This window comes from Rhagoletis zephyria, unplaced genomic scaffold (genome assembly GCF_001687245.7).
Source record: "Rhagoletis zephyria isolate East Lansing unplaced genomic scaffold, Rhagoletis_zephyria_1.1 Rzeph_scaffold_02717, whole genome shotgun sequence".
NCBI lineage: Eukaryota > Metazoa > Arthropoda > Insecta > Diptera > Tephritidae > Rhagoletis > Rhagoletis zephyria.
This window is the reverse complement of record NW_016159801.1, coordinates 44437-68718: the sequence shown is the minus strand read 5'-3', so window position 1 is coordinate 68718 and position 24282 is coordinate 44437. Positions and strand designations below refer to the sequence as shown.

At 36.7% G+C, this 24282-nt stretch overlaps 2 protein-coding genes across 3 annotated transcripts; both read left to right on the top strand.

Annotated features, from left to right (window-relative positions):
- The first annotated feature begins 648 nt into the window (after nucleotides 1-648).
- On the top strand, nucleotides 649-3035 carry LOC108367527 (cytochrome P450 4g1-like). Its single transcript, XM_017622157.1, has 3 exons — nucleotides 649-1177; nucleotides 1263-2095; nucleotides 2158-3035. Exons 1-3 carry the CDS (start codon nucleotides 946-948, stop codon nucleotides 2755-2757), a joined length of 1665 nt encoding a protein of 554 aa, XP_017477646.1. The 5' UTR covers nucleotides 649-945; the 3' UTR covers nucleotides 2758-3035.
- A 5705-nt stretch (nucleotides 3036-8740) lies between these two features.
- LOC108367526 (cytochrome P450 4g1-like) lies at nucleotides 8741-13174 on the top strand. Of its 2 annotated transcripts, XM_017622155.1 has the most exons (5): nucleotides 8741-9001; nucleotides 9064-9786; nucleotides 9907-10019; nucleotides 12217-12809; nucleotides 13071-13174. In XM_017622155.1, the coding sequence occupies exons 1-4, from the start codon at nucleotides 8761-8763 to the stop codon at nucleotides 12805-12807; spliced, it is 1668 nt and encodes a 555-aa protein (XP_017477644.1). In that variant the 5' UTR covers nucleotides 8741-8760; the 3' UTR covers nucleotides 12808-12809; nucleotides 13071-13174. The 2 variants fall into 2 exon arrangements, with proteins under 2 accessions (XP_017477644.1, XP_017477645.1); XM_017622156.1 differs by lacking the exon at nucleotides 13071-13174 and having other exon boundaries at nucleotides 12217-13040.
- The last annotated feature ends 11108 nt before the right edge of the window (nucleotides 13175-24282 follow it).

Sequence of the window (24282 nt, the reverse complement as noted above, 5' to 3'; positions counted from 1 at the left end):
TTTTTGCAATAGCGTACGTTTGGTGACGGATGCCGAGGACATCGACATAATCGTTAATTGAGAAATAAAGTCCTCTCTCGTCGTAAAAACATCACACTCTAGAGTTTTCGGAGGAAATATTCTTCCAAAGGCTGACTTACCTTTGCGCATTGGCGACGGCGAACACCACCGATGAGCTATATTAGCTTTACAATGACATAGACATAGTGCGGCGGATTAAAGTTCAGTGGATCCCAAATAAAATGCATGACTCAGTACAATGTATGTCGGCGAACTTTTAACTATATATGTAAGTACTTTACAATAAAAATTTGCACACGTGTGGAAGAGTTAAAAAATTGATCTATTACAGTAATTGGCATACAAATCTTATGGTCGTATTTTTGTGTGCTTTAATTGCAATTTTGTCGACTCTTCTTTTAATTTTTTTCGCAGAGTTTATGTAATTGTAAACATGTACTATATTGATCGGGAAAATTTAAATCACATTTACTCATCTGATAATTGTATTTCTATTTAATACTTACCAATTGTTTGTTTGTATGAAAATGTATACATATATGTATGTATTTAGTACGTGTTATGTACTACATTGTGGGAAACCCGGCCCCCCCTTGTCTTCTACCTACTGCATATGAATGCCCTATGTAGAATTTGAAATGCAAATCCATTTCGAAAAACTGTATTCCTAATTAAAAGCTACTCAACGAATTCATTAACAGTTGCGTAAATTGGAAAATTACGATTTAATTTCGAAACCATAAAATTGCATACATGACCATTGGTTCAGTCAGTCCAGTGTTAGCCGTGCTTTGGAACGGTAAATTTGTAAATTTGGTAAATAACGCATAGGAATCAGGTGAACAGCTCGTTATATCGGGATAAGGAATTTCATATAACAATTTTGGGTTAACCGAGGAAAAGGAGAACTGTGCAAAACGAAAAATGTCAGCGGCTACGGCTACAGTACAAGAGACCCTTACGCAGGCAACCGCCGCCAGCGGTGGCGGATTGGGCGCCTTGTGGACATCGCTGATCGGTGTATTGTTGGTTGCGGCCTTATACGAGTACTGGCGTCGCAGCTCACGCGAATATCGCATGACCAAGAATATTCCCAGCCCACCGGAGGTACCTGTTTTGGGTAATGCTCATTTGGTGCTGGGCTGCTCGAATGCTGGTGAGTGTTAGTTATAAGAAAAAATGTGCTGCCAAGCTCAGTTATTACTTAACTCATTCCGTGCGCTTTTTCATTATTCTTGCAGAGGTTCTGGCTAAGGGCAATGTCTATCTTGATAAGTACGGTGATACACTACGCGCTTGGTTGGGACATGTGCTCCTCATATTCCTCACCAATCCCAGTGACATTGAGATCATCTTGAGCAGCAGCAATCACTTGGAAAAAGCAGAAGAATACCGCTACTTTAAGCCATGGTTCGGCGATGGTCTGCTGATCAGCAGCGGCAGTCATTGGCGTCATCATCGCAAAATGATTGCGCCCACCTTCCATCAAAGCATTCTGAAGAGTTTCGTGCCGACTTTCGTGCAGCACTCTAAGAATGTGGTGGAACGCATGGCCAAGGAATTGGGCAAGGAATTCGATATTCACGATTACATGTCACAAACTACTGTCGAGATCCTGCTTACCACTGCTATGGGCGTAAAGAAGATCCCGGATGGTAACAAAAGCTTCGAATATGCCAAAGCTGTCGTGGACATGTGCGACATCATACACAAGCGTCAAGTGAAAATGATGTACCGCTTGGATTCCATTTACAATTTGACTAAAATGCGTCAGAAGGGTGACAAGATGATGGATATCATCTTGGGCATGACCAAACGTGTGGTACAGGATCGCAAAGCCAACTACAATGCCGAGGGTAATGCCATTGTTGAGGAGATCGAGGAGCCGCTAAAGAAGGCGGCCACTAAAAAGGTCAGCGGACTGCGTGACGATTTGGACGACATTGATGAGAATGACGTAGGCGCTAAGCGCCGTTTGGCTCTGTTGGACGCTATGGTGGAGATGGCTAAGAACCCCGAAATCGAATGGAATGAGAAGGACATTATGGATGAAGTCAACACAATTATGTTTGAGGTAGCTTTTGCAGTGCTCAGTTTTCCCCATTTGAAACGTCGTTTTATATTTATCTTTTCCAGGGTCACGATACCACTTCTGCTGGCTCAAGCTTCGCGCTCTGCATGTTGGGTATGCACAAGGATATACAGGAGAAGGTGTTCGCCGAGCAAAAGGCTATCTTTGGCGACAACTTGCTGCGCGACTGCACCTTCGCTGACACCTTGGAGATGAGATATCTGGAACGTGTTATCATGGAGACGCTGCGTATGTACCCACCAGTACCATTGATTGCGCGTCGCGTCGACAGCGATGTCAAGTTGGCTTCTGGTCCATATGTTGTGCCAAAGGGCACTACCGTGGCGGTGTTGCAATATCGCGTACACCGTCGCCCCGACATCTACCCCAATCCTGACAAATTCGACCCCGACAACTTCTTGCCCGAACGCGCTGCCAATCGCCACTACTACAGTTTCATTCCTTTCAGCGCCGGGCCACGCAGTTGTGTTGGTCGCAAGTACGCTATGCTGAAGTTGAAAGTACTGTTATCCACCATCATTCGCAACTACACGGTGCACTCGAACGAGACCGAGGCGGATTGGAAGCTGCAGGCTGATATAATTCTGAAGCTGGAGAATGGTTTCAATGTAGTGCTGCAGAAACGTCAGCCAGTTGTGGCGTAAGCGTTGCCAAAAAAAAAAAACAAAAAAACCTATAAACTTTTTTAAATAAATTTTGATCTAACACCTATGACGAGCTAAATTATAACTAAAATTAAATCAAATATCATTACATTTAGTTGATTAAGAATGCATATGTTTTATAGTTTAAGTAGAACACCTTCCAAGACAAAAATATAATGCCGGATAAGCCATACTTTTAGGGGACGAACGAGGACTAGGCGAAGAGGAAATGAAACCGATTGTGATCAGCGAAAATGGACGATTGTTTTTTTTCGGGATTTAAGGCTTATCTAATAATCATTTATAACTTTGTTTTTTTTTTGAAATCAAAATAAACTCACAAATTAACTAACTCTAGTCTTAAGTGTGGAATGTAAAATCTAACAAAGCACGAATTAGAAATAAAGAGCATGCGCAGTATAAAGCTGGAAAAATGCAAATGGCTTTGTGTGTGTACTTTCGTTGGGGCAAACTTTAATCGAGAAAGCAGTGAACCTTTTTAATTAAAAACAGAACTCATTTTCTTAATGTATGCATTCACATAACAAAGCAAGTCAAGTGGGTCATGCATGTCCAATAGGGTGGTCCAAAAACAGCAGGGTTGGAATTGTAATGCTCTCACCCCCTAGGATTGTTCTATAACGAAAAAAGTATACTCCTATTTTTTTATTTTGAAATCAAAAAATATTTAGAGGTCGCTCAAAGAACCGAAAGTTTTCTATGTATTTTTATATCGGAAAACTCTGGTTGTCTTCAAGTGACTTGTTTATTATTACTGGGAGTCTCCTGCAGATAAACAGAGTTTTCCGATAGAAAAATATTAATTTTTAAGAATTATATACCGTTTCTACGAAAAGTTGTTTTTTTTTCACCATATCAAATACATGGAAAACTTTGAGCGCTTTGAGCGACCTCTAAATATTTTTTGATTTCAAAATAAAAAAATAGGGATATATTTTTTTCGGTATAGAACAATCCTAGGGGGTGAGAGCATACAAATTCCGACTTAACTTTTTCACATGCAATTTTGGACCACCCTAATGTACATACTATGTATACATATTAATGAGCGTTGACTTAAGCGTAGAACCCTGAACTATAGAGGACTTAATCAATTATGTACATATATAGTAGGCCACGCAGTCAAGTGGTGCATTCTTTAGCAACGAAAGTGGTTTAACGGTGCTTTATTAAAAAAACAAACTCCAAACTCAGTCGCGTGGATTTTTCAAGTATATTTTATTTAGAAATTATATGTTCTGTAGTTCAACGGACTAATTTCGAAACATCGAAACTTGCGGCCCTATTTCCATGCCAATGAAAAAAGACATCGGATGGTATTAACTTTAGCTACTGCGCCCATAATGTACTAAATAAGACATGTTTTTTTTCTATATGAAATAGTTTTATTTATTTAAATCAGTAATAAGTCCAGGTAAAACTCTTAAAAGAAATTAACGAAATCAAAAAGCTAATAAAGTCAAAGGAAGTTACTCGATAATGTTTCCCACGGACTTTGAGGTTTGAAAAGACACAGATCCCTTATCGTTTAAAGTGACCAGTACTTCGATCAATTTTATATAGACAGAGCTTAAATATGCTGACGAGGTCAACTAACTGGGAATTACCATTGATAAGCCGTTTAGTTGCAGCTTCCATCTACAAAAGGCCCTCATTAAAGCCACTCGAATCATGTAGAAGAATTTTTGCTTAGACGTGGGGTATGCGAAAAAAAGGTTAGTAGATTATCTTGATTGCATAATCGCCCTAACATTTGTGACCTATTCCCCAGTAGTTGAGTGTCCGAAAACAATACAAAAGTGTGGCTAAATTTCAACAAACTCTAGCTCCAACTGGCTTTGCTCGCTTTTTTCGGCGAGAGTTGCAAATATAAATATTGGCCGATACTCTTCAGAAAGGAAATTATAAGACGAATCCGCAAAATTGTGAGGCCTCATCACACGCGCTTAGAATGTCCGCACCCTCCATAAAAAAGGTAACTCTATCCAACTGCTGGTTTACGTAGGGAAATACCAGGCTAACATAACCACATTACAGGAAATGAGATGGACGGGGCATGATTGCGTGCAGCGTGCGACATCTATTAAAGCTGCCTTGAAACGGCGCACAAAATTACTGTGGGGTTTCTAGTTGGGAGAAGCCCTCGACAGCTTGTATCCAGCTGCACCTCCATCTGTGAATGAATTGCCATAACCGGCATGAGAGCTAAACATATTCCGTCCAACATTCGGAAATTTCAGACTTCATGACAACACCTCCGACAACGTAGAGAGGCTGATCGACTTCGTCGCAGCACGGACCATGCTAGTTGTTTAGTAATACCATCCATCAGCGTCGAAACATTCATAAAATCATTTGGGTATACCCTGATCAAAGACGAAAGTTCGACGTCGAACAAATACAGTGACAAACGACACCCAGGAATTTTCCCTGTGAATCCCGCTTGAACAAATATCTGATATAAATGAGCAGTGGGAATCGATCTTAGCAGATAGCATGGTAAGAGGCTTCTTAACGTTAACAGCGTTAACGATGGGATTTCATTTTCGGTAAAGACCTAAATATAATTATTTTCATAATTGCCAAAACTAAAAAAAATTGAACCGATTAAACAGAAACGTTAAAAATTTAACTTTTTAAGCAGGGGAAGACATTCTTCATACCCCTCAAAATTATCTTAATGTTCAAAATAAAAATCTCCTAGCCCACCTGTGCATAAATTTGCTAAATTCAACTTTACAAACAGATGGCCACCCTTCTCAAAATATAACTATAAACCTTCTCCTCGTCGACAATAACCGTTTTAGAAAAATATTTTAATATTTAATATTACCTGTGCATAATTTAATTAAATTCCACGTTTCAGACAGGTGGAAAACCCTTTTTAAAAAATAGCTATGAAGCATCTTTTCGCCGATACCAACCATTTGATAGCCATCTATATATCTACATATTATGTACTTATTTCTAAAAAGTATTTTTCTGTCTCGATACGAACGATATCTCTTTAATATTTTATCAAATTTAATGATTGATATCTCATTTTGAAGGGGAGAAGCTCACGTATATGCGAAAATGTAACTAACATTGTGGTTTTAAAAAGCTGGAAGCACTGTACCCGTTCAATAAAGCGCCAATTGTAGGATTCCTCCAAAAAAAATCAAGTCTTTAAAAAAAAAAGTCACCAAAATTAACACTTTTCGTTTAGTCCTTAGAAAAATTTTGGGTATTTTATAGATCATGAAAATTTAGTGTAATAAATAGCAAGTTTCAATTGGCTAAGAGTTCGCATTGATTTTTAGTAATTTATGTATTTTATAAGAATATAAACTACGCAACGTGCAGATGTGCTCGAGAAGTTTGCGAAAAAAATTATTAAAAATCACTAGGTCGTGTTTCACCAAACTCATTTAAGTGGAAATTAATTGTAATTTAATTTTTTATTTAATTCTAAATTTTTTTCAGTTTCAATAAGCTCTTTATTTAAGCGAGTAAAAATATGGCAGCACCAGGCTAAATGTGGTAGAAAAAGCAGGGTTGGTATACAAGCAAGAAGCTGATGCACAATATTGTGGTGTGTGTATATTGATCAGCTGATAAACGTGTAAAAGCTTAAACAGACGGCAGCGTTGATCGGGATTAACTGGGACTTAATCCGGATCAACTGCAGTTAATTCCCGAGTTGATCCGGATCAACACTGCCGTCTGTTTAAGCTCTTACATCTCTGAGTGTGGTTTTCTGATTTAATTTTTACTTAAGTGAAAGGCACAGGTCACTTAAATCAAATTGAAAACCAAATTAAAATTAAATGGTGAAAGTAAAAATTCGAAAATCAAAATATTTTTCACTTAAATGAAGCTGGTGAAATGCAGCCTTAGCCACTTGCAACTTGCTCGATCTATAAAACTGCATATCCAAAATTTTTCCAAAAACTGAAAAAATTAAATTTTGGTGAATTTTTTTTTTTGTAAGATTTTGTTTTTGGGGAACCCTACAGTTGTTTTTTAGTGCTTTTTATTATGTAACATTTATTAACTGGAACAGGAGAATCGATTTTCTTCAAAATTACTACTATTTACGCGCTTTGTACTAAAAAATTTAATAAATACAAGGAAGTGAAAGTTCCAAAATCGGGCTCAACCGGTGCCTTGCAAATTTTAAAAGCTTTCATTAAAAAAAGAAAAAAGAATAATCAAATTGGTGGATAAATGAAGGCTGCAATTAATTATGAGCTTTAAATTCTAATTTTGAACCACTGTACGCTGTGGCGTCGGTTAGGTCGAATCGGTTTAACCCTAGAACGCATAACCGGGTACCGGTGTGTCCACTAGCAATTTTGAACTGCTGTGGCTAAAATGCCACTGCTTGTAGAGCATTAAAACTTCGGATCTAGGAAGACTAGGTATTTATGCGTCGTTTGAGCCACTTATGAAATTCGGTTCCGTGGTACCGCAACTATAAGCTTCTAAAGTCGACACCTGTGCAAACACATAACCGGGGTCTCCCTGTGTCTACTAGTTGTTATATGAAAAACTTAGCGAATAACAAGCTGTTCATAGGTTTCGTCGTAAAATTTTTATTAAAAATCTTTAAAAATGCATTAAAAAAATTTTAATATGAAATTTAAATGAAAATATTTTATTAAAATATACAAGTTATTCCGGTCACAAAGGATGCGCATACTTCTTTTCACCTGGGTTCCAGGCACATTGGTTGTTTGCTTTTTTGCAGACGCTAGATGCTTTTAGCGTGTTTTACGCTTTTGATCACCGTTTGCTCGCAGTGCCAAAAAATTATAATTCTGCTTCCGGTTCTTGCAGTTCACGACTTCCAGGCTTTACACGAATTAGTAACCGAACACCCATTCCGAAGGGAGTTAATCTGAGAAGTCACACCCCTGCAATGGGTTGTTCGGTGGGCTTTGGACCCAGCCTCGGATTAGAACCTCTTCTTTCCTGACGACCATGGCATGACATCGATTCAAAGCGATCCAAAATGCTCGAAAACCGCTCGAATGTTTTTGTTTTCTTTAATAAAAAATTCGAGATTTTCTTTCATTTGGTATATGGGAAGTATTGGTTGATATCTTCTAAGTATGCTTATTTGATTCAAATGTATGGGCCTAAATAAGTTTCCATACAAAATCACTTCATCATCATTTTACAAACGCGTGCATTTGAAGTGAGAGAAGGAAAGAAAAAGTATGTGTGTGTAGGTATTTCGGCTTTTGAATAACAGATGGCGCAATATTTATAAAAGGCAAAGGTGAAGAGGGATATGTAGATGAAGAATATGATAAACATAAAGGTAAAAACAAAGATAAAAATAAAGAAGAACACGAGGATGAGGATACCGATAAAAGCAAAGATGAAGATAGAGGAAGACAAGTTAAAATAAAGGTAATTATAGAGAAAAGAATTTAGACAGAGACTCAATCTGGTGACTATTTCGGGATTTTAGAGATTTTCGAAATTTTTGGGACTTATCGATTTAATAATCGATATTTTATCGGTTTTGTTATCGATATTTATTATCGATTTTGGCGCATTTATAGTACCTGAATTTTTCCTGAAACGTGTGCCCAAGCAAATGCGTCATTCAGACTACTTATGCAAAGAATGTAAATGCATACATATGTACATACATATGTACACCACAAGTGCATATAACACCAGAAGTGCATTGTGTGTTTACATAGCGAGGTTTCGCGAAAAACGGGAGCTTGATGTGCATTACTTGTGTTTTTAGTAGACTGACTACGTATAAAATGTTCACTTTAAAGTTCAGTGGAGTTCGCTAAGCTATTTAAGTATATGCTATATAGTATGTACATATATACATATGTATGTACGTAGACATTTTGCATTAATCATTATGCATTCCGATTATTACGAGACCAAGCAATGAGCTTGCATTAAAATTCCAGTTGCACTTAGAATAGGCCAGCAGTTTAATGAAGTAGTGCTAGAAGTGCAGTAGCCATGGACACGGCGGATTTACTAAATACAACAACAACACCACCACAACATGTTGATTTGGCCAAGCAGAGTCTCCTATCGAGTCCTTTATACATCAGTTTAATAGGCGCGGTATTGGCTATAACATTATACGATATCTGGTATCGTAATACAGATGCATTCAAGAAGCTAAGGACTATACCCGGCCCGCCAATCTTGCCCGTAATTGGGAATGCTCATTTGCTTGTAGGTGTAACCCCTACTGGTGAGTGTTAGCTATTTGAAAAACTCTCGATACATATTTATTAATTGTTTGTTTTTATTTAGAGTTGGTGCAAAAAGCTTTAGTCTACATGAAACAGTATGGGGAAACAATTAGTGGCTGCTTCTTTAACATCAGGCTTGTCTTCTTAACAAATCCAGCTGATGTTGAAATTATTCTGAATAGCTCCGTACACTTGGAGAAATCGGTGGAGTATAAATTCTTCCAGCCTTGGTTTGGTGACGGTCTACTCATTAGCAAAGGCGATCATTGGCGTCATCATCGCAAAATGATTGCACCCACTTTTCATCAGAGCATTCTAAAGAGTTTCGTACCGACTTTCGTAAAACACTCACAAAATGTTGCTAATCGGCTGGAAGCGCGATTTCTGGGTCAAGAGTTCGATGTACATTCGCACATGAGTCAGACGACGGTTGAAATTTTACTTAGCACAGCGATGGGCATGAAAAAATTACCCGAAGGCAAGGAGTGTGTGCGCTATGCAGATGCGGTGGTTGAAATGTGCGACATCATACAAAAGCGTCAGACCAAGCCACATTATCATTTCGATCCCATTTATCGGTGGACGAAATTGCGGCAGAAGTGTGATAATATGATGAATATAATCTTGAATCTAACGAGGAATGTCGTCGCACAGCGGCGTGCAAATTTCAATTTGGAAACAGATAGCGTATTGGATCAACAGGATGCGTTGAATGAGAAGGCTGGCAAGAAAGCGGAAGGACTGCGCGACGATTTGGATATAATCGACGAAGAGCGGGCTGTGGGTAAGATCGATTAGGGATTTTGAGATTCCCTTTAGAAAATTAATGTATAAAAATTATGAAGACGAAAGCGGAAAGTGTAACTAATTGCTATCAATTGTGGTTTTGTTTTGTTTCGTACAGGTGCTAAGCGTCGTTTGGCTTTGCTGGATGCTATGGTGGAGATGACAAAAAATCCAAATATTGAATGGACGGAGAAGGATGTGATGGATGAAGTGAACACGATTATGTTTGAGGTATGTACGTTTTTAATAAAACTTTCGATTTTGATATTCAATTGGGGTTAATTGGTTAAAAATTGATTCTTTAAAGAAAATGTCATGGCTAGTGATGGCAAACAAAATTTAATAATCGATTAATCGGTTAATTGATTAATCGAAAGCATTCGATTAATAATTGCAATTAATCGTAAGAAATTAACCGATTAATCGGTCTTTTCAATTAAAATCGAAAATTAATGAAAACTGACTTACACTTCGAGTCAAAATTATAGCGAACGACAAGATTTTTTTTTGTTATTTAATTTTAGTTATTTTTTTAAATATAGCTTATTCTTTAGCAAAAAAACGTATCAAACTTTGCGCAATATAAAAAAAAAATCAACAAAAAATTCCAGCTTTTTTATTAGATTTCTTAGAAAGATTTTCAGTATGCAGTTTTGTAGCCCATTCAAGTTTTGTATGAAAAATTCCAAGGCTAAAGTATCTGGCACTTATCGCTGATTTTTGGTATTTTTCTGTTTGGTAATGGCGTTGCTTATTTTGTTCCATATAAAAAAGAAGAAAATGCGCAACGGCGAATACGAAAAATAAAATGATTGTTTGGATTTTTTAATAGCTACTTAGGTTAAGCTTGTGTTGCGGTTTTTGGCAGAAATATCGTTTACAAAATTTCTAGAATACGAGAATGTAAAAAACATCCCAACGTATTTTGATTCATACGTTATTGTGTAAGTAAATTAGTAAATTTTTGATGGTTTCTTTTCGATTATTTTGAAAAATTAATCGGTTAATCGCTCGATTAATCGAAAGGAAAATTTCGATACAATTAAATCGTTAACTGAATGGAAATAACCGATTATAATTGGTTATTCGATTAATCGTGCCATCACTAGTCATGGCAACCAAAAAAGCATACTAAGGTACATAATAGAAATAATTTATTCTAATAATGTGAGTTAAATGAATTAATTCACTATAGAGCGCCCGCTTTATTGCACTTTAAATTTCTGTTAGAATTTTCTGTTTTGATATTCAAAAATAGCTCTATGTGTGATTGATATTCAAAAAGAGCTTTAGAGATGATCTCATTGCCTGCGTTTTGCGCTCGTGGTATTTTTAGCTCGTGAAATTAAAGCTTGAAAAAAATATTTTCACGCAGGAATGATAATATTTTCGCTCGAGTTGAATGAAATACTCATGAACAGGAATGAACTTTCGAAATTCTCGCCACGGTCTCCATTGTGTACGCATGTAAAGGAAGATCGAGATGAAAATGAAGCTCCCAAAAAATGCCGAAATGATCCCGAAGATACCGAAAAATAGAACTCCAAGAAATCCAAAACAGCAAAAAAAAACAATAATGAATAGTAAAAATAAAAAAAGTAATATTTGGAAAAGACCCCTAATCTTCATATATGCCTCTCTCTCACTCTCTCCCTCTATTTCATTGCAACATTGCCCACGCAAAAAAGAAAGAAAATTCTAAAAAATCCCGAACAGTAAAACAAAATCCCGAAATGATCCCACAACCCGTGAAATAATCCTGAAAAAGGATGTGTGTGAAGTAGAGATGGGCGCGGGATATCGGCACCCACGGTACTCATTTCAAATTTGACAAGATGAGCGATATCGGGAAGGCCTGTGAAAATATTGCAAGCGGAACAATTCTGAAAAATGTCCGCATGGGCGGGCTCGGGACTTAAAAATTGAAGTTCGGGATTGGCAGGATCGGAATTAAATATTTAGTCCCGTGCCCATTTCTGGGGTGATGTGAAAATTCTACTTCCTCTCTTACCCTTATTACTAGGTTCAGGCAAGCCAAAGCCGTTGAATGATCCTGTCAAATACTTAACGACCCTTTCTTCTTGATTAGTCTTATGACCCATTGTTTAGTTGGCCTATTAATGGATAGCAGTTCTTAGCATCACACATCCACCGATCTTTAATAAATATACTGAGTAAACTTAGTTTTGCATTGATCATTGCATACGTATCGCGGATTGCGGAAATCTTGACCTTAAGAGCTCTCTGCTTTACAATCTTTTCGTTGTCGACACGAATAAAACGTGTCAATGGCCTAAATCTCTGCACTCCCATTGAGGGCCGATATAGGTGGAAAGCCCACAAATCTTTCACACAATCATAATTTGATTGATTTGCCTCAATGGTTATAAATATCCCTATGATGGCTAATCTCGTTTTCTAATTACAGGGCCACGACACCACTTCGGCGGGTTCCAGCTTCGTACTTTGTCTACTTGGCATTCACAAGGATGTGCAAGCACGAGTTTTCGAGGAGCAAGAAGAAATATTCGCCGATGATTTGCAACGCGATTGTACCTTTGCCGATACACTGGAAATGCAATACCTGGAGCGCGTAATCAAAGAGACGCTACGACTCTATCCACCAGTACCGGTTATAGGACGTAAAGTGAATGAGGATGTGCCACTCGCCTCTGGTCCCTATGTTATACCGAAAGGCACGACAGTCATATTGGGACAATATGCCGTACATCGGCGACCAGATTGCTATGAGAATCCAGAAAAATTTGATCCCGACAACTTTTTGCCAGAGAAAATGGCGAAGCGTCACTACTACAGCTATATACCTTTCAGTGCGGGTCCACGTAGCTGTGTCGGACGTAAATATGCTATGTTGATGCTAAAAGTGCTATTGTCGACATTGGTGCGTAAATTTCATATTCACTCCAATGTGGATGAGTCACAATTTAATTTGCAAGGCGATATCATCTTGAAGTTGGCGAATGGATTTAAAATAGTGTTGACGCCGCGGGAGGCATAAAAGTGAGGAAATAAACTTACACTTAAGGTGTGATTATGGCAACTTAACGTAGCTTACAGGCTGTCACTTAAAAGCGCTCTTAAATGAATGTTGGACCGGCGAAACTTAACGTAACCTAATGCTAAGCAGAAGTCTTTCATTTTGATTTGTTAAGTTCTAAGTTAAGTTAGGTTGAGTTAAGTTGCCATAATCAAAACTTTACACTCTTACTTATATATACATATATACATACATATGTGCTTAATCGTTTTAACTATTCGTAGCTAAAGGTGCCGACATTTGTGCGTTTGGAATTTTGCTGAGTAATTATAAGTATTTGTATTTGAATTCTGTATCAATAAAGTGTGAATGCATACATACATACATACTACATATGAATTTACATATACGAATGGTTGCTGCGTAAATGTGCATGCTGCATTTGAATATCCCATTAATATTTATTTAGAAAATATTTGCATGTACGAAAGCGAGTGCAGAGGAAAAACAAAGTGAAAATGAAAAGAAAGCATTACAACCTGAGCCAGCATTTATGGAGAGAAAAAACGTACCTTTGTGGGTGTTTTCTATCGATTTCCGGCAGTGTATCGTTTTAATAATCAACAATATTAAATTACCTAGCATTCGACGCAGGTTCCAATTGCATTTCACGCCTGCATCGCAGCAGCATCAGAAAAACAGGTGAGAAAATGCTCAGCGATTCAGCAGGTAGATGGGTGAAACTATTTTGCTGGCTTTGTTTGGCGAGCATTGCTGCTAATAGCCGACTACGTACGTACGTACGTAGATATTTTTGTAGGACTTATCATCAGCCAAGGATAACAAACGAATGCTCACTTTCAGCCAAGCGTTTGCTGATCATTGATCGACAACACTTTGAGGGTGTGTGCAAAATACGTATGTATGTAGTTGTTTACATCAGCGTACCGAATTGCGTTGGTGCATTTCAATACTTAGATTAAAGCTTATCGTTGTCGATTTGTTCGGCATCGAAAATCGAATTTCCAATTTCGCAAGCCTTTCATTAATCTTGTTAATATGAACGGAAGTAGGAAGGATATGCCTTATTGTTCGTGTTAAACATACATATTTTTTCACAACTACAAAACTACGTACGCAGTTGATAAAAAAAATAAATTCGTTCCAATGACTATTTGTAAAAAATGAAAGGATTTCCGCAATTCAATCCTTTTACAATTTCACTCTACACCTTTCTTCAATTTCCCCACTTTCTTTTTGTGCATGGGTGCGTTTATATGTTTGGGAAAATGCTATGAAAGTGAAATTCGTACAGCACTTTGATTGATTGACAATAAATAATTGTACCCTTTTTTTAAGCAAGGATATTTCAAAGATACGATGCACTCAATTCTTGAATTTATTAAATCCGTTATTTGAAGAGTATTACACTTCTGTGGATGCAGGTAAATTGCATAGTTACCTACTTTTAAGATTTGAAGAAAGCATTGTATTTCAAAAAAAAAAAAAGGTAAGGTTGCTCCAGAATTGGATGCAGAGAAAAAAAATGAAATATCAGTGCAAGGTTTTAGTTTCGAAGTACCCAACAACAACAGAATGTTTCGCATATAACTGCATATTGCTCGAAACACTTCATTGCGTAACTAGTACCCATGCTGACAAGATGTCTATCAATTTAAGGCAAAAGCAATAATTTAAAGTTGCAGTATAAACCCTCATAACGATCGAAGTTCTTATAATTATTCATCACTTACCTGTATAAAAATATGGATCCAAAAAAGATGGCAGTAATCTGAAAATCAAAAAAATATTGTTTCAATTATCTTTAAATTGAAATATTATGTACATAAAAAGACAAGTACTGTAAGCTGATCAATTCCATTTTATTAGATTGGTTTTAGGAGTTAAAAAAAATTAACATTTGGAATTTTTCTGCCATTTTTCTTAACGAAAATGACGAAGTGCAAGGCATTTTCTTGAAGGCCATCAAAATTTTAAACCATGGAATATGTAGTTCCCGCCGCAGCACAGTGATTCGAATAGAACAAGCTGGCTGGACAAAAGACGACATTGAATTTTGGTATTCTAAATATTGAAAATGACAACCAATATTCTCATTCTTATAAATTACATAGATAAAATGTTTGCATGATTATTGTTCAAGGATAATGCCGAATTTCCACTAGGCATTGAAATGACGAAAAATTTACGCCATTAAAAAAAATGCCATGTGGAAATGAACTTAATGACAATTGTTTTAATGTAATGACCCGATTATTTTGTAATGCCCGACTTTGTCATTTGTCATTTTTGCCATTTAATGCCTAGTGGAAATCCAGAATAAGTAATTAATTGTTCTTTTCAGAAAAACGCTGACGCGTGTTGTTTAATTTCATGATATTAATTTATTTATTTATATTATTAATTAAATATTGATTTTAATTGTCTTCATGTAGTCTTTCCCCACTGATCACCGAAAAGTTACCAAAAGAGATACAACTTTTTATCAGGGAGAGTTTTTTTTTAGTAAATGTATGGTGGAAGATTTAGTCTTCCGTATCTCTATTCATAAAGAACAACCTTCGAAATCTGCGATATCTATCCAATCTCTCATTTTTGTATATATAATAACACTGTGTTCGGATCTTGATTTTTTTTAATGAGCACAGGTTCTGATAGTTCATCGTACTTAATTGAGGCCTTCTAACTTCAATGGCGTTTCGTTTTACCGGATTCTATCCAATTTTCGAGGTAATGGTAATTGAAAATGTAAACTTGTTTTAAAGATCTCCCTAAAGTTATGTTGATAAAATTTTGTACGTGACTGTTTTTTAATATTAATATTTCTGAAAATCACCGAAATCGGTTTACTATAGCATATAGCTCCCATGCAACTGCTTATTGATATATTTTTTAGTAAAGCGCCTCGTATATGAACAACCAGTTTTATGGGTTAACAGATTTCGATGATTTTCAGAAATAGTTAAAATAATATTAAAAAAAAGTCAGGTGCAAAAAATAAAATTATTTTAAAACTGAGAGATTTATTTATAAAAAAATTAAAATTTAAGCAGATATTCAAGTACCGTTATCTCCAAAACTGGAGCCATCATCAACTATCAGAAACTGCATAAATTTTCAACTTGAACGGTGTAATTAATCTGAATAAAGAAAGATTTTATTGTTCCAGCATGAGATGGATTTTTTATTTAATCTCATGTGCAAAGTTTTTAAATTGTTTTTGATATTTTAAAAATATTTCTTTAAAACTGGCAACTATTTTATTTTATAGGTGGTAGACATATTTAAACACGTGTTCGGATTAGGACTTCCTCAATCACCTTTCATTTGATACCAATTTTGTAATATTACATTTAACTTTTCCATATTTATTTTTTTTTACTTGGGTGGCAACTCTTTTCCTTTGAGTCCAATAGGGGTTAAACTTGTAAGGAACCATCTCCAGACTACGCCAGAGTATTTGTGTTAATAACATCAAAATCATATTCATCAGCGGTTTCGGGGTCTTCGGAAACGTACACACATTATATACAAACATATATATATATGTTTATAATTAAACGATAAGCTCCGATTGCAATTTCATTACACAAAATGTAATTAGATACAGCCATGTTAGTCAGAAAGTCTAGCTAAATAAATAATTTTGTCCAGCTAGCTTGTTCTATTCGAACCACTGTGCGCAGTTGCTAACAGACTGGTTTCTTCAGGTCTTTCACCAAGGAATTCATCTGGTTAAAAATAGACAGTACGTGCAGACAGTCCTGTATACAGAATGACCTACTAATAAGGCTCAAAATAATGTTTTTTTTTTACTTTTGAATCCCAAGCAGGATTGCCTTAGCATATATAGTATCCATAATAAATTGAAAACTGTATAAAAATATATGTACATATCTGCCGGAAAAGACGGACATTTTTACACAGTATATGGAAGAGAATTTCGGTCATTAGCAAACTTAATTAACTACATAAATATTTAGAATGCAGTCAGCTTTTTCCCATTCTTGTCCACGGATTTCGAAAACAAAGTTACCGTATCTAAGCGGTGAATAGTCGATGCTTATTACTACGATTCGATTTAGCCAGAACGATTTCTTTCAACTTATGAGTACTTATTGGGAAAAGGTATCCAAATTTACACAGAAGCAAAAAGAAATAAGTAACCCTCTCTTATGTATACATAACTATGTACCTAAATATATACAATCTTCCCATACTTTGTATGTATGTATGTAAGTATACATATATGCATTGTTCCACATGCATATTTCATCTATCAGTGAAAGTGAAATATTTTAACCACTAGCCACTTGAGTAGAAAAAACTGTCCGCGAGACTACTTATTTAAGTACATGAAATTGATTGATTGTCGATCATATTGAAGTAGCAAACCAAGTATTGTATTTACCCTGCAGGGAAACCGCCAACTAGTTCCATGCTAGAACTAAAATACAAAACGTTTGTGTCTGAGAATGTGTTAAAAGAGCGCGAAAGGCTTACAAACAGGACTCTCGAGATGATCGACGAAAATTCATCAACAGTTGCACTTGGATCAATCAACACAATTTTAAAATGAGCTGCGCAACCACTTGAAGATGTCTAAACTGTAGGTAACTGTGTAACTGTATTTGAAGCCTTTCAACACTTTTAGTTACTTATCAGTTTTTATGTGAATATAAGTATGTATTATATATACATACATATGTATGTACATGTGAAAGTAGCGAAAGCCGCCACATCACATCTGGAAATTAAATTAAAAGAAGGCGACTTACTCAAGTAGGTTCTTATGGGAAAGCTTTGCCCACTGAGCCGTTCAATTCCAAGCATTTATTTAAACAAGTAATTTTAGTAAAAAAAACCGACCTGAATTTATATATATATGTATTTCCATGATCCAGTGATCGAATCTAAACCAGATTAGTATGGGGCCACCTCTGAGACACTACCTTTCGGATGCAAAAGAATTACCGAAATTGGTTGACGTGGTCCAAAGTTATGCGGCAACATATGTACATAAAAAAATAATAATATTCCGACGAACTGATAACCTCCTCCTTTTTTGGAAGTCGGTTAAAAATAGAATAACAAATAGAAACAGTTTTTTTAAGAAGTGAAGTTTGTAAAAAAATTCAATATGGTACTTCTTAAAATTAAATTAAACTAACCTTCAACTTCATTGTATACGGGCTCTATGTAATTTTGTATGATCAATCGTTCTTGAGTTTAGTCAACGTTAGTCAAAAGTTTTGTACATCTAAAGTAGCCACATATTCCTTAGTCAGTCCATCGGAGCTACTGTTCTTCTTTTAAAAGAGGCATCTCAGTGATAGCCGCGACCGTTGGGACACTCTTGTATATTGAAATATAGAATTTTCAAAATGAAGATTCCAAGCAGGGAGCTATGAAAGGAAAAATTTTACTTTTAAAAGATGGCTCGAAAGTGGCAGGGAAAATGGGTTGAGGGGGTTTTCTCATGCCATCCCATCTTGAGCTATTCATTTCGTTTATCGGACTACTGTAGTGTCCTCTAAGTTAACTAATATTGGAATAGTGTGGAAGAGTTTAGTCACTCGAACAATTGTGCTGGATTGAGGCGATCTCTCCAGTAGATGGCTAAAAAGAACAATCTTTAATTTATTTGAGGGAAACTTTATGGCGGACGAACTTGTTGGGAGCGCACAGCCAAGTAGTTTTTTTTATAGAATTAGTTTATGCTCTAGCAAATGAAAGACTGATATAAAGCACGACACTTTGGATCTTCAGCATCTTTGGTCGCTACAAGTCGCGTTCCCATCCCTCCATTTTGTTGCTGTTCTTCTTCTTTATTGGAGCTGTCACGACCTAAGTGGCTACTGTGGTGTAGTGGTTAGCCGTACGCGCTTCCCTTCCGCTGGGCCTGGGTTCAAGCACGGTTCAACCCAACTTAAAAAATTAAAAGGCAAACAAGTTTGTGGGCAACTGACACCAATTGCAAATGCCAAGTGAAACCAAGTCCTTCTCCATCTTTTATTTCCATCGAAGAGGAGGCGTTCCTATTCTTCTGTAAACAGCTTCGCGGTATTCGCAGACGATCGCGGAGCTTTCACAGAATCTTTCTCTCGAAAACTCATCAGCTATTTTCATTGTAAATACTTCTGCGCCATACACCAGCACGGGCATGATCAGTGTCGTTATAGAGTGTGATTTTTGTACGACGAGAGAGTACTCAGTTGAGCAAAGTTTGTCAGGGAGTTGCCAGCTGAGGCTCAAATGTACTTCTAAAAGGAAACATTTTGCGAATTTTTGTTTTCATAGAAAAAATATGTATGTAACTTCAAGACCCAGGCACAGTTAAATCAAGCAGAAACCCCCTTACTGAGCTCAAAATCGTCCGCTGACTGTTATTGGATGAACATTCAATGGATAAAGACCGTCTAATTACTCCTGTCTCTTTCTCTTGTATATTTCAAACGAGTAGACAGTCAAATTACTGCATTTAAATCGCATCACATAATCAAATCAAATATGATCACTGTTATCTTAAGCCACCAACCGCCTAAGGTACTTCAAACCAACTGAATTTGAAAGATTTTCACAGCTGAAACGGTTGGCTGTTGCCATGAAGGGCTTATAGCGCTTAGTTGCCACTTCATTTGCACATTTATGTGTACGAGTAATATCTTCGCTGCTAAAAAAAAAAAAAAAATTAAGAAAAAATCGCAACACAAATTTGTTTTGACCAACCAAAATGGCCAAGTGATAAAGTCGTGCTGATGTCAAAATATTTACATACATGCCACCACAATCAACGGCTGAATCAGCAGTGCTTATATCAACATTACACAAGTGCATCATGAAAGCCACACTTGTTCGGTTGTGCGTCGGCCGGCACAGAGTGTGCAAATCAATAATATGTATTGCATTATTGGGCGCTCAACTCGCACAGCAGCTAAACAATCGCTGATCAATATCAGCGCATTAATTCGTCGGTATTAAGTTGGCATCGCACGGCTGCCTTTCACTAACTTAAGTTGACACTTCATTTATCGCTGATCGGGCGTAATGCGAATAAAAGTGGCTACCAGTAGTTGTGTGTAAAAGCTGCTGCTGTCGCCGCGACGATTGCATGTCGTGTTGATATGGCGCGCTTTTGCTGCAAAAGCACTGTTAAGTGCAGCGTACTTAAATAACTGAAAAATGCTAATGCCATTGTGTGAAAATTGCGCTGCCTTTGCGCAAAAAAAAAACAAGAATCCCAAGCAACTTAAGTGCTTATGCGCATACTTATAGACAAGCGAATCCAAAAAAAAAAAATTAAATTAAGTACTTTAGCATTTTACGAGTATGCGCTTTAGCAGGCTGGGAGGCATAAAAAATTACCCTTTATGAAAACGAAAACCCTTTAAAAAAGCTGCACATCCTTTTTCAGCCTGAGTACTTTTATGCGCGCTCTTTTTAATAAATATTTTCCCTTTGTTATTTATTTATTTATTTTTTTTTTACATCTTTGCTCACACCATTAGTCTGCCTAATGATGCCTTTCGTCAAATGCTTTTCCATTCAAGCAATTCAAATTCATATCCAGCCAGCTACTATTTCCATCTCGGCGCATTATCATTTCTTCTGTTTCTACTTGATTAATTTTTGTCTTTATCATTTGTGTTTTTTTTTTAACCTTGCCAAAGTTTCAAGTGTGACATGACGCTTAGAATTGCATAGATTTTCCAACGCTCACGGCCTTTTGACAACACTTTCATCCCCCCTACTGCCTTGACAGTTTATCAAACGCAATGTGACGCATGCGCGCAAAAAAATGCACCTTTTGGGCTCTTCATTGTTCGAATGGGGGTTCGATTTCGTCACTGCATTGTAGGGAAAGGGTGGTGTCGTTACTTGCAGTATACTTACTTGCATTTTGTGAAATTCGTTGCGCATGCGAATTTTACATTTTCAAATCAATGATATTGACAATAACAAGTTGTTGACAGTAATTTATGATTGTCGCTGTGGCATATTTTTACAGGAACAATGACAAAGTGTGCAAATCGATTTTGTAATTTACAGTATTTTAATGAAGTGCCAGGATCGTTAATGTTTTCAAAGATTTTTTTTGTTATTGTGATGCAAATTTCAATGATTTGCATTAATATAGGAATGTTTGTCAAATGCAAACTTATCATATTTAAAATAGGGTTGCACATTTTTTTTTCGTGGGATCTAAACTTTTAGTTGAAATATCAAACCTAAAGTTAAGCGATGAATGGGCCTTATCAATTTGAAAGCAGACTTAAAAAAACAAATGCCTGTTCCTTGAGGAATAAAAATATAGCGAGTGCCCACTCAAGAAGATGGACAATTTTAAAGGGTTTTTGGTATTCCTAATAGTGGTCCCTAGCACTTAGTGCCCAAGACTAACTCATCTTTGGTAACAAATACGAATAAAAGCTTGTTGAAAAGGCTCTTAATGTTTAATAAAAGGTTAGACTTAGACTACTTCCTACTACTTCAAACTGCACTCAACAAAAAAAACTTCTCTTAATTGAAGAAAAACAGCAATCAAAATGAAGAAAAATGGGAACGAAATAGCACTAAAGAAGTTTGTCATCTTTTCATGAACAACATTTCTTCAAAATGATAGATTACATGCACGGTTCCATATTTTCGAGTACCTTTTACACATTCCAAAGAAAACATACTCATTAGGGAGAATTTTTTATTCATTTGGAAGAATTTTCGACCTTGAAGTAAAGAAAGTTTTTCTTTGATCCAGAGATGGATTTTTGGTTCAGTGTGCCATTTTAATTTCAGAATTAGAAGTTTTATTGGATATTGATACTTTGATACTTAACATTTTTTTTCATGATACTTTAGATCCATTTTAGGGAATTTTGGTGATACATTTCTTCTGAACGCCGCGGCAACTCTTTAGATATCAACGGATCAATCCAGAATAATTTTCCCAAGAATTGCTTCAAATAAGAAAAATTCAGATTCAGATTCAGATTCAGAAAATTTAGATGCGCTGCCACAAAATTTCAAAATATGTAAATATTTGAAGACATTTTAAAAGAGCACTTAAAAGGGGAAAATTATAAATAAAATATGGTAAATGGGTTACAAAAAATTAGGCGGGTTGGGTAATTAAGCGGGGAGGTGATTAAAATAGGGATTTTCTCCAGATATCATTAAATATTCACAGTGCCCAAAAATGTTGTGAACTTAAGCGGGCTAGGTACTTAAGCGGGTTTCACCGTAGTCCTTTTGGGTTGACAATGTGTGCAAATCCGCCCCTGCTCCGACGGAATTTTCAGTCATCGAAATATCTGTACACCAAATGGGTACCCCGAATTTAAGGGTGAAGTTAAGCTTGGGGAGGTACAGCATGAGGATATAATTTTCTGATCTTCCACATAGTTCCCTACGCTAAGTCTTGATGTATAATAAAATGTACAGTCTTTTTCGCTATTAAAATGTTTACAGGAGCCAGGTCTAGAAGCCATTCGAAGTTGGTGTTGTCCTCACCGCATCAAAGAGAAACACGCAGGCTAGTCGTTGAGCCCACTGAGCTGTGTAAGCAACCAAGAATATGGAGAGAAGATGGCGCGAATTATAGATTAGAGGTTATAGTGGCAGCCAGGCTTCCCAAAGGTCACACTTTTCCTCCTTTTAGGAGTTTTCAAGTAATGTAAGTTAAGGGCGCAGTGGTGTTTATGGTATGAACTAACGAACGGTCATTCTGAGACTTACTAAACGGATTTGGAGGCTATTATCAGTTCAGGTTTTGTAGGATTTCCCGACCACGTTAAGAAGAGGCACAGGGACCGTTGCTGCACTCTTAAAACTAAGTGGTTTTTAAAAATCCATACAAGGAAATAAGGAAACTCTTTCATCCTCCTGAAAGCTGGCCTACGATCGTTAGTTGGATTAATCACGGGACACAGTCCATGGGGCCAAAATATAGCTACCATATGCATCATTGGCAAACCAATATCTGCCTGATGTCTGAATGAGGATGTTCTATACAGAGCCATTTTTTTTTGGCTTTCGCTTGACCACGGCAGCGCATTGTTGGCTCAGATGCTTTGAGAAAAGTGTTTTTCTAAAATAAATTAAGTTTTCCCAATTAAAAATTCGAAGACTCCGAAATTGACTCCAACCCATCTTTATTACGTATAAGGGTTCATTCGTGCGTACTGTGAGTATTGTGAGAATGCTTTTGAAATGGCAAATGCAAACTAAAATCTGTTATATTTTTGTTCGAAAGTAAATATCCTTTCATAAATAAACAACTGGAAATTTGTTTAAAACCTTTAAACTCGGCCAACAATACGCTTTCAGCTCGGACATCTTCCCATGGGTCTTATACGATTGCATAAAAATTTGCTGGTGGTCTCTGATTGAGTCGTCTGAAGCCTTTGTAATATTTCGCAAAATAGGAAAGTGAATCAATAGCAACAACAGCGTTCTTCTTCAAATACATTTAAGAGTTGCATACAATAATCGATTTTTTACGAAAAGGTACAATACCTTTTTAAGTGCCTTGCGAACGTTAGTTTGCAAAAATCTTCAAATAATAAATTTAAAACTCAGCAAAGAACGTCACAGCGGTCGACGCTTAGTGGCTCAAAGGACTCACGCAACGTGCCGCCATTCAGTCTGCTGATTATTCCACTGAAATGCAGAGCAATTTTTGCTGAATGGCCAAAAGGTAATAAAGACATTGCTGGTGATCTTTCAGAAAGTGTCAAAACTATTCCACTGGGTGTTCCAAGCACGCTAAAATACCAACAATACGAATGTTTGAAAGTCATTGTGGAATAAATATGTGGCAGAGTCATAAGATAAATGAAGTTCATGCCACATGCGCCGATACGCAATACTATTGCATGATTTTGGCATTGATTGGCAATTGCTGTGCCAAAAAAAAAAGAAAATAAACATCTACAAAATAATGCGTGTGAGCAAGTGCGAATAGTTCTTTATTTTGCAACGAAAGAGTGCTCTTACCAGGCACAGCATCTTAACCGTAAGTTGCAACAACATTTGGCTTTGTGCCACAAACCATTTCTCTTTTTGGTGTCTTGCTGTTCGGATATTTTCAGTGCAAGTGGCGTTGTTTTTGCATTTCTTAAGCAGAGCACACCTCACTTAGTAAGTGTGAATATGGCAAAGGAACTGTACAGCAACAACAAGCGTGTTTTGTAAAAACGCTGGTGATGTGTGACATTCAGCACTTCTTTTTCACACCGATTATCCCGCTTAGACTCTTGTCTGGCGATTGCTTAAAGATTTGCAAGTTTACATGACTGCTAGCACCGTACATATACGTCTTGTATGTACATATGTATGTAAGTATGAAATCATATTCACTGAAGTGTCAGAACCTGTTATGCTTACGGTGATCATTGCAAAATGATAAACTATGTCGGTTCGTAGCACTTCATTGTTTTTCTTCATTTTCTTTAGTCTTTTGTTTGAAAAATCATTCAA